Source organism: Gambusia affinis, linkage group LG01 (genome assembly GCF_019740435.1).
Source record: "Gambusia affinis linkage group LG01, SWU_Gaff_1.0, whole genome shotgun sequence".
Classification (NCBI taxonomy): domain Eukaryota; kingdom Metazoa; phylum Chordata; class Actinopteri; order Cyprinodontiformes; family Poeciliidae; genus Gambusia; species Gambusia affinis.
Window position 1 is genome coordinate 38,942,978 of NC_057868.1, and position 11,469 is coordinate 38,954,446.

The 11,469-nt window shown below is 37.6% G+C and overlaps 1 protein-coding gene and 1 pseudogene across 1 annotated transcript; both read right to left on the reverse strand.

The window, feature by feature from the left end:
- Window positions 1–591: 591 nt before the first annotated feature.
- On the reverse strand, window positions 592–2,611 carry LOC122835503 (annotated as a pseudogene).
- Window positions 2,612–5,426: 2,815 nt separating this feature from the next.
- On the reverse strand, window positions 5,427–7,490 carry LOC122835519 (tripartite motif-containing protein 16-like). Its single transcript, XM_044124642.1, has one exon. The coding sequence runs from the start codon at window positions 7,488–7,490 to the stop codon at window positions 5,838–5,840; it is 1,653 nt and encodes a 550-aa protein (XP_043980577.1). The 3' UTR covers window positions 5,427–5,837.
- Window positions 7,491–11,469: the final 3,979 nt, after the last annotated feature.

Consider the following 11,469-nt stretch of genomic DNA (forward strand, 5'->3'; position numbering starts at 1 on the left):
AGAGTTGAAAGTTTGCATCATATCCTTATCTATTTAATTTTTTTGTTGCTTATAAGGTGTAGTTTTATAAAAGCTGTAAAACTTTAACTCTACTCACAGCAAACTGAGGTTCTGCTACCAAACGTTTCTGTCAGAGGTTCATTTCTACATTTCATGTTCATTTATTTGAAGTTTGAACATCTGAGCAGCTCTTCTGTGTTTTATGACATGTCTCCATGGTTTCTGACAGGTTTAAAGCTCAATGTTCAACAAACTGCCAGTGGAGGAGCTTCAACCTCGTCTTCATTCCTGCTACCAGGATCTCCAGCTCAGCTTTCTTTCTGTAATCTCTCTGCAGTGGAGGAAGCAGAGTGTTCTTGATGAATGAAGGAGAAACCAAACATCTGATCGAAACCAGAAGAACATGAGACGCTTTGAAGGAAATGTTTTGGCAATTCAGATGAGAAAACTGACAACTTATTATTATAATGAAGGGAAACTTTGTGAATTTCTTTGTAATAATTTATTTTGTTGAAAAAATTCAGAGACACAGAACAGCAGACATTCATTATTCTGATCTAAATATAAAGAATTTAAAAGTAAATATAATCTGTTCTGATTTTATGGTAGTTTCAGTTTCTTCTTTGGATCACAATAAACAAACATCAAGATTAGTTTCACTACAGTCTGAACTAATTTAAACAAGAACATACAAATATGTGAATAAAAATATGAAAGGAAAAAATATTAGAGTAGAGAAAAGTTTAGATTTAAATATAGAGAAATATTTCTGTCATAAAAGGATGAAAGAAAACATCAGCAGTGATTTCCTTTAAGACTCCTGGAAATAAAAAAAACATTTTATGTATAAAAACAAAGAACAGAACATCAGAGCGGAAACATCAGAACCATGAAACCTGATCAACAATCAGAGAAAATCTATTTGGGTTTACAGAACTCTGCAGAGTCTCCAGTTTTATAAACCCAAACTCCAGCCAGTAGCGGCTGAGTGAATCTGGTCTGGACTCTGTGGAGGAGAGTCATGGTTTTAGAGACGTTGTAGAAGGACAGAATACCTGCTCTGTGATCCAGGTACACTCCGACTCTGGAGGAAACTGGACCTGAGACGGAGGTCCAGATGTTGTTGTGACCAAATGTAGATCTGGAACAATTTAATGCCCAAGATTTGTCATTATTTCCAAAAAAACATTTATTCTCTCTTCCAGCTCTACTGATATTCTTGTAAGCGACTGCTACATAAACACATGACCCGCTCCGTTCCACCTCCCAGTAACAACGTCCAGTCAGACTCTCTCTACTCAGAACCTGATAATAATGATCAGTGAATCTGTCTGGATGACTAGAATAAGACTGATTGTTAAGCGTCCATCTCACCTTCCTGTTCCCCTCTGATAGAACCAGCTCTGTGTTTGCTGTGTTTGGATCCAGAGTGATTTCACATGAATATCTTAAGAATCCAGCTCTGCTCTTTGGTTCTGGTTCTGACAGTCCAACATCCACCTCAGTGACCATCAGTGAGATGTTTGTCCATGAGTCTCTCAGGACGTCCTGTAGTTTCTCTCTGAGCTGTGACACAGCTGCTGTCACGTCCTCAAAGTGTCTCAGAGGACGGATGTTGATGCTGGATGAGTGTGTAGACTCACTGAGTGCTGGCAGTGAGGGGTAGTTGAGGAGAAACTGGTTGTGATCCTCTGTGTGAGAGCTGCTCCAGCTCAGCGTCTTTCCTCTTCAGCTCAGTGATCTCCTGCTCCAGCTTCTCCTGAACATCTTTGACTCGACTCACTTCAGTTTCCTGCTGGGATCTGATCTGCTGCTTCACCTCAGAGCTTCTTTTCTGGAGGAGACGGATCAGCTCAGTGAAGATCTTCTCACTGTCCTCCACTGTTTTATCAGCAGAGTGATTGATGGCCTCCACCTCCTGTTGAAGCAGCTTCACATCTTTCTCCTGGTCCTGGATCATCTGCTGGATTTTTCCTCGTCTCTCCTCCAGCTCTCTCTGCCTCTCAGTCCTTTCTGCTGCAGCTGAGACTGTGTCATGACCTTTATGTTCATCCACAGAGCAGAGATAACAGATACACTTCTGATCAGTGCGGCAGAACATCTTCATCACCTCATCATGACGAGAGCAGATGTTCTCCTGGAGGTTCTTGGACGGCTCCACCAGCTTGTGTTTCTTAAATGTAACTGAATCATAATGAGGCTGAAGGTGTTTCTCACAATAAGAGGCCAGACAGACCAAACAGGACTTGATGGCTTTCAGTTTTCTTCCACTGCAGAAATCACAGGCCACATCTTCAGGTCCAGCATAGCGGTGATCAGCAGGAGCAGCTTGGAGTCCAGTTTTCTTCAGCTGCTCCACTAAAGCTGCTAGGATGGTGTTCTTGTTTAGTACAGGCCTCGGTATGAATGTCTTCCTGCATTGAGGACAGCTGTGGATTCGTTTCTGATCCTCTGCATCCCAGTGGGTTTTAATACAGTTCATACAGAAGCTGTGACCACAGGTAATAGTCACCGGATTCTTCAGTAGATCCAGACAGATGGAACAGGAGAAAGTTTCTGGGTCCAGCTGGTTCAGCTCCATTTCTCCTCTCAGTCAGAATGACTGTGTGAGTTTCACTTCCTGAAAACATAAACTTGTTTATTTTAGTCTCTTCCTCTTATTGCAGAGACGTCACAGCCAATCAGATGTCACCTTCAGCACATTCTTGATCCTCCCATCTTCAAGGTGTTTTTCAGAGCAGGTAGAACAGGAATATCTGAGTCTGGGACATGACATATCGAAAGTATTTTAGTAGAAGGGAGTTTACTTCAAAATCACATGAAAAAGATTATATTAGTAAACAATGCAGCAAAGGTAAAGTTGTAACTTTTTAAGAAAATAAGGAAATAATACAAGAACAAGACAATGCCACTAATATGTATTTTTCAGTAGTTGAGTTCAGACCTGTCATGAGGAAAGTTAAAATATCAGCTCCATATAATGATCAGTGAACTTACACTGAAAAAGAACAAAAACTATTATAGACTCGTTTCTAGAGCAGATACGTCTGCACACTTAAAATGAGAAAAAATTAACTTATAAGTAAGTTTTCAGCAAGATATCAGAGCTTTTTTAATGTCAATTATTCTTTAATAACTGGCAAGAAAAATTATTAGTCTCACTAGCAAATTATTTCACAAAAAAGTTGGATAAGAGGCTCTAGTGGAACCAAATCCAGGCCACTGGGAAACGTCCCGGTTCTCCAGATGGACAGAACCATAAAACCTGAAGACAGTTTTTAAATATAATGTTTCAGCTTCTCAGCAGATTTCAGTTTTTGTTTCTTTCTGTTTTAAGTTGCAGCATCTACTTGATGAATATATGCTGAAAATGTTTCTTAACTCTCAATAAAATGCAGAGATTCAATAATTTCTGTTTATTATCCAAGGAAAATGATGTTTCTCACTTTACAATAAAAGACTGTATTTGATTATACAAACATGGCAAAAATGTATTTTCCACTTTTGATTATTTTAGATTTTTTTTAATAAATGTTATTGATAATTGTCAAATCAGTCAACTATTAAGACCCACAGATTTATTTGGTTTCAGTTAAACTCCTTCACCTTCAGCTGATTATTTTGTGTAAAAATTTAATATAATATGCAGTATATTTATTATAAAGCCGACATTTTTAAACTAATAAATTACTTGTTTGGATGAGAAAGCTAATCGGTGGATTTATCAAGACAGTTGTGAGCTCTCACCATTTCTTTAACTACATTTTCACACTCACACTCAGGAGTCACCAGATTCAACAAGCTCTGCACTGGTGGCACTTCAGTTTTTTATTGCCCTCTGTCAAGGACTTTGTCCTGAAAAGGTTGTGGAAACTTTGAAACCATCCTGACTGTTAAAAATTCTTCATAATTCAGAAACTATTCTTTCTCCTGCATGTTGCTGCAAAAATGACTTCATAGTTATTTTCAAAAACCATCTAATGCAATTTTAGAACAACCAGGCTGTGCTAAAATCAGCCTTTTATTCAAAAAATATAGTGAAATTTGTTTTTTGTTTTATGAATGAAACATTTTAGGATAAAGATCTAAACATATTTTGGTCACAGATCAGTTTTATGCAAAGCTCTAAGCAACATTTCCCCTCCTCTGTCAGTAATACATTAATTATCTGCTTAATTGCACAGAAATGATTCAATTACCTTCAGTAGCGATCCCTTAGACCCGTTAAACCGTTCAACAGCCTTTAACAAACTAAGGTTGTCTTCTTTACTGCCAGAGTTTCAGATCCAACCATAAACATCTGTTTTCTCAGGTCAGGTCTGCTTTAATTATCTGTGTTCAGTTAATTGCTTATTTGCTGTTTCTTTTATTGTCTTAATGGATAAATCAGGCTGACTCTGTTTACGCTCCATGTTTAATTTTATTTAGTTCTGACTCTTTAAAGTTGGCTGCCTGAGCACAGTTCTGTGAAACTGTTCAGGTTTCGCCAAACGACTGAGAGTAAAGCTGCAGCTCTGAAAGTTCAGCTGCAGAAACAGGAATGTGGTTTGTTTAGTTGCTTCTTCCTGTTCACATCAACACTGCAAACCGGATCAACCTGTGCAGATTTAAGGGAGTAGTGACTGAATTCTTCTCTCACGCTGTGAGCTCCAACTGTGGATTTAGTTTAATAAAGTTGCACAAAAGCCAAAATCTCTCTGAGTTTTTCAGTTCTTTTCAAGGTGCAACAATCCTTGAAGTGTTTTAATCTGGGATTACGAACCGTCACAATACAGAGTCAGAACAGTTAAGGGTTTTAAATGGCCGCACTTTCTCTGGTTCTGACCCAAAACTGTGGAAAGGTTTCACAGTTTCAGACAATCTGAGTCTCTTCAGGTTTTCAAGTTTCCTCTTAAAGCTACTTTTTCTCATAGACTTTTAACTCAGGTTTAAGTGTGAGTTTTTACAGTTACTGTGATTATATCTTGGTATTTACAGCAATTCGGTCAATTTATTGGTTTTAAAATGCTTTGTAAATGAAGCCTGAATAGAATGGAAACGTTTCTGTCAGAGGTTCATTTCTACATTTCATGTTCATTTATTTGAAGGTTGAACATCTGAGCAGCTCTTCTGTGTTTTATGACATGTCTCCATGGTTTCTGACAGGTTTAAAGCTCAATGTTCAACAAACTGCCAGTGGAGGAGCTTCAACCTCGTCTTCATTCCTGCTACCAGGATCTCCAGCTCAGCTTTCTTTCTGTAATCTCTCTGCAGTGGAGGAAGCAGAGTGTTCTTGATGAATGAAGGAGAAACCAAACATCTGATCGAAACCAGAAGAACATGAGACGCTTTGAAGGAAATGTTTTGGCAATTCAGATGATAAAACTCACAACTTATTATTATAATGAAGGGAAACTTTGCAAATTTCTTTGAAATAATTTATTTTATTGAAGAAATTCAGAGACACAGAACAGCAGACATTCATTATTCTGATCTAAATATAAAGTATTTAAAAGTAAATATAATCTGTTCTGATTTTATGGTAGTTTCAGTTTCTTCTTTGGATCACAAAAAACAAATATTAGCAAGATTAGTTTTCACTACAGTCTGAATTAATTTAAACAAGAACATACAAATATGTGAATAAAATATGAAAGGAAAAAATAGAGTAGAGAAAAGTTTAGATTTAAATGTAGAGAAATATTTCTGTCATAAAAGGATGAAAGAAAACATCAGCAGTGATTTCCTTTAAGACTCCTGGAAATAAAAATAAAAACAATTTAACTAGAAAAACAAAGAACAGAACATCAGAGCGGAAACATCAGAACCATGAAACCTGATCAACAATCAGAGAAAATCTAGTTGGGTTTACAGAACTCTGCAGAACTTTCAACATTAACTCCAGCCAGTAGCGGCTGAGTGAATCTGGTCTGGACTCTGTGGAGGAGAGTCATGGTTTTAGAGACGCTGTAGAAGGACAGAATACCTGCTCTGTGATCCAGGTACACTCCGACTCTGGAGGAAACTGGACCTGAGACGGAGGTCCAGATGTTGTTGTGACCAAATCTAGAATTGGAACAATCTAATGACCAAGATTTGTCATTGTGTCCAAATACACATTCATTCACTTTTCCTGCTCTACTGATATTCTTGTAAGCGACTGCTACATAAAACCATGACCCGCTCCACTTCACCTCCCAGTAACAACGTCCAGTCAGACTCTCTCTACTCAGAACCTGCCACTGATAAATGAATCTGTCTGGATGACTAGAATAAGACAGATTGTTATCCGTCCATCTCACCTTCCTGTTCTTCTCTGATAGAACCAGATGTGTGTTTGCTGTGTTTGGATCCAGAGTGATTTCACATGAATATCTTAAGAATCCAGCTCTGCTCTTTGGTTCTGGTTCTGACAGTAGAACATCCACCTCAGTGACCATCAGTGAGATGTTTGTCCATGAGTCTCTCAGGACGTCCTGTAGTTTCTCTCTGAGCTGTGACACAGCTGCTGTCACGTCCTCAAAGTGTCTCAGAGGACGGATGTTGATGCTGGATGAGTGTGTAGACTCACTGAGTGCTGGCAGTGAGGGGTAGTTGAGGAGAAACTGGTTGTGATCCTCTGTGTGTGAGAGCTGCTCCAGCTCAGCGTCTTTCCTCTTCAGCTCAGTGATCTCCTGCTCCAGCTTCTCCTGAACATCTTTGACTCGACTCACTTCAGTTTTCTGCTGGGATCTGATCTGCTGCTTCACCTCAGAGCTTCTTTTCTGGAGGAGACGGATCAGCTCAGTGAAGATCTTCTCACTGTCCTCCACTGTTTTATCAGCAGAGTGATTGATGGCCTCCACCTCCTGTTGAAGCAGCTTCACATCTTTCTCCTGGTCCTGGATCATCTGCTGGATTTTTCCTCGTCTCTCCTCCAGGTCTCTCTGCCTCTCAGTCCTTTCTTCTACAGCTAGGACTGTGTTATGACCTTTATGTTCATCCATAGAGCAGAGATAACAGATACACTTCTGATCAGTGCGGCAGAACATCTTCATCACCTCATCATGACGAGAGCAGATGTTCTCCTGGAGGTTCTTGGACGGCTCCACCAGCTTGTGTTTCTTAAATGTAACTGAATCATAATGAGGCTGAAGGTGTTTCTCACAATAAGAGGCCAGACAGACCAAACAGGACTTGATGGCTTTCAGTTTTCTTCCACTGCAGAAATCACAGGCCACATCTTCAGGTCCAGCATAGCGGTGATCAGCAGAAGCAGCTTGGAGTCCAGTCTTCTTCAGCTGCTCCACTAAAGCTGCTAGGATGGTGTTCTTGTTTAGTACAGGCCTCGGTATGAATGTCTTCCTGCATTGAGGACAGCTGTGGAATCGTTTCTGATCCTCTTCATCCAAGTGGGTTTTAATACAGTTCATACAGAAGCTGTGTCCACAGGTAATAGTCACCGGATTCTTCAGTAGATCCAGACAGATGGAACACAAGATACTTTCTCTGTCCACCTCACTCTGCTCCATTTCTCCTCTCAGTCAGAATGACTGTGTGAGTTTCACTTCCTGAAAATATAAAGAGGTTTTGTTTAGTCTCTTCCTCTAAGTGCAGAGACGTCACAGCCAATCAGATGTCACCTTCAGCACATTCTTGATCCTCCTATCTTCAAGGTGTTTTTCAGAGCAGGTAGAACAGGAATATCTGAGTCTGGGACATGACATATCGAAAGTATTTTAGAAGAAGGGAGTTTACTTCAAAATCACATGAAAAAGATTATATTAGTAAACAATGCAGCAAAGGTAAAGTTGTAACTTTTTAAGAAAATAAGGAAATAATACAAGAACAAGACAATGCCACTAATATGTATTTTTCAGTAGTTGAGTTCAGACCTGTCATGAGGAAAGTTAAAATATCAGCTCCATATAATGATCAGTGAACTTACACTGAAAAAGAACAAAAAGTATTATAGACTCGTTTCTAGAGCAGATACGTCTGTACACTTAAAATAAGACAAAATTAACTTATAAGTAAGTTTTCAGAAAGATATCAGAGCTTTTTTCAAGTCAATAATTCCTTAATAACTGGCAAGAAAAATTATTAGTCTCACTAGCAAATTATCTCACAAAAAGTTGGATAAGAGGCTCTAGTAGAACCAAATCCAGGCCACTGGGAAACGTCCCGGTTCTCCAGATGGACAGAACCATAAAACCTGAAGACAGTTTTTAAATATAATGTTTCAGCTTCTCAGCAGATTTCAGTTTTTGTTTCTTTCTGTTTTAAGTTGCAGCATCTACTTGATGAATATATGCTGAAAATGTTTCTTAACTCTCAATAAAATGCAGAGATTCAATCATTTCTGTTTATTATTCAAGGAAAATGATGTTTCTCACTTTACAATAAAAGACTGTATTTGATTATACAAACATGGCAAAAATGTATTTTCCACTTTTGATTATTTTTGATTTTTTTTAAATAAATGTTTTTGATAATTGTCAAATCAGTCAACTATTAAGACCCACAGATTTATTTGGTTTCAGTTAAACTCCTTCACCTTCAGCTGATTATTTTGTGTAAAAATTTAATATAATATGCAGTATATTTATTATAAAGCCGACATTTTTAAACTAATAAATTACTTGTTTGGATGAGAAAGCTAATCGGTGGATTTATCAAGACAGTTGTGAGCTCTCACCATTTCTTTAACTACATTTTCACACTCACACTCAGGAGTCACCAGATTCAACAAGCTCTGCACTGGTGGCACTTTGATTTTTTATTGCCTTCTGTCAAGGAGATTGTCCTGAAAAGGTTGTGGAAACTTTGAAACCTTCCTGACTGTTAAAAATTCTTCATAATTCAGAAACTATTCTTTCTCCTGCATGTTGCTGCAAAAATGACTTCATAGTTATTTTTCAAAAACCATCTAATGCAATTTTAGAACAGCCAGGCTGTGCTAAAATCAGCCTTTTATACAAAAATATAGTGAAAGTTTTTTTTTTATTATTTTATTTTAAGATAAAGATCTAAACATATTTTGGTGACAGATCAGTTTTATGCAAAGCTCTGAGCAACATTTCCCCTCCTCTGTCAGTAATACATTAATTATCTGCTTAATTACACAGAAATGATTCAATTACCTTCAGTAGCGATCCCTTAGACCCGTTAAACCGTTCAACAGCCTTTAACAAACTAAGGTTGTCTTCTTTACTGCCAGAGTTTCAGATCCAACCATAAACATCTGTTTTCTCAGGTCAGGTCTGCTTTAATTATCTGTGTTCAGTTAATTGCTTATTTGCTGTTTCTTTTATTGTCTTAATGGATAAATCAGGCTGACTCTGTTTACGCTCCATGTTTAATTTTATTTAGTTCTGACTCTTTAAAGTTGGCTGCCAGAGCACAGTTCTGTGAAACTGTTCAGGTTTCACCAAACGACTGAGAGTAAAGCTGAAGCTCTGGAGTGAAAGTTCAGCTGCAGAAACAGGAATGTGGTTTGTTTAGTTGCTTCTTCCTGTTCACATCAACACTGCAAACCGGATCAACCTGTGCAGATTTAAAGGAGTAGTGACTGAATTCTTCTCTCACGCTGTGAAGACAAACAGGAAAGTAAATCATTCCCATCAGTGAAGAGAGAAACAGGTCAATAAGGGCTATCAGTAATGTGATGCTGGCTGAAAGGAGGTGGGAAAACTTAAATTCTTTGTCACAACTTTAAAACAAAATGTTTCATAGGCAGGCAACAAATTAAAGATATTTAAATTTAAAATGTTGCTTTAATGCAGCTACTGAAATGCAGATGTTGTCAGGGATAGATAGCTTAAACATTTTTTATTTAAGCGTTTAAAGATGGAAATAAATAAATAGTTCAATTCTTTCTTTAAATAAGAAATTAAAATTTTATTCACTAAACAGCAATAACAATATTTGATAATTAGTAGCAAAGGATGCATCTGCAGCACAAAAATACTTCCACTTGTGAAAATCTTAACATCAATGCAGTTATTTTGGATTAACCCTTTAATAATTGGATAGAAAAATGTTCTTAAAGGAGATTTTTGTTTTTGCATCATTTAATCCAGGTGAAGCTAAATCTGCCACTTGAGGAGTTTTAGTAGAGCATATTTAGAAAATGGTTTTTTTTATATCTTTTGTTTGTTTTTTGTTTTTTTTGCACCGACTTGGCTTAATTACTGCTTTTAATGTGTCGTTCTTTGGCTTACTTTTGCATATGTGTATTCCAGTTGAGGATTAATCAATTACTACATTAGTTAACGACTATTTTAATAATCGATTAATCGTGACTAATTTGATTAATTGTTTCAGCCGTAGTGCTGCTATAAAGGTGGAAACTGTCAAACTTGGAATCCTCCTTCCCAGGAATCACATCCACTGAACTGAAACAAAAGGTTTTTAGTTTTCAAACATTTCAAATTAAATCAAACAAGTCAAATTCAATTTAAAAAATACTTTATTTGTCCAAATATTCATATTAAATGTTGTCACAACTCATATCATCCACGTATCTTTAATAAAAATAAATAGTGATTCTGTAGGCAGGTAGGATCTCCAGTAGCAGTCAGTCTTTCAACGAATCTAACGAAGCCTCTGACTGAAGACTGCTCCTATATGACAGTCTCATCTTTGTGAAGACATGCCACCATCTCCATTTAAGGCAGCAGAGACGATAATATGTCCTGGATGATGTCATCAGTTGCTGCTAATCATTTTTTAAATCTTTGTCTTTTTTGTTTCTTCTGTTATTTTGCAGGTCAGAAGGTGAAACATTTGAAACTCGCTGATCTAAACTCCTGAAAAATTTAATTATGTAGCAGTTTTTAAGTCTCTGTTTGAAAGAAAGTTCTTAATCGTCACAATATTTCAGACTGTACCTCTAGAACACGTTAAACTTTCAACCCGAGTCAGAGATTAAATGCTAAGTAGCTTTTAGCCTCATTTAGCCTAGCATTTAACCGAGCTAAGTCCCTTTCTCTAAACTTGTTGACATTTTTTGGAGTGAATACAGCTCCTAGTTGGTTTCAGCTGGTGAGTAATACGAAGGAAACGCTGATGAGAAAATGCAAGAGATGATGAATTAACAGAGAATAAAGGAGAAATTGCTTGGAAAATAATTTTTTTCCACACATCACCAATAAATGTTGCTACTCAAACGTCCCAAAGCATCATAATAGATTACAAAAGCCCTCCCACACAGTATAAACATGTATTACTCACACTACTAAAGCTGTTCGTTTCTACGTGGAACGACATTTTTTGTTGTTGTCGGATGAAATCTCCCGTGAGATCACTGTGAGTTGAATAAACTCGTTGCTCCTCCGTCTGAATGGCTGAAGGTCGATGAATAAACTATCAGGATAATCCCACAGCCCTGGTTCCTCTCGCTTAAACACGACTCAACGCAGCGTCGTACACAAAACGTGAGACCTGCAGCAACAGGACTTTTCCTCAGTATAAATGAAACGCCTGAAACAAGCAGAATGGGAGTAATCA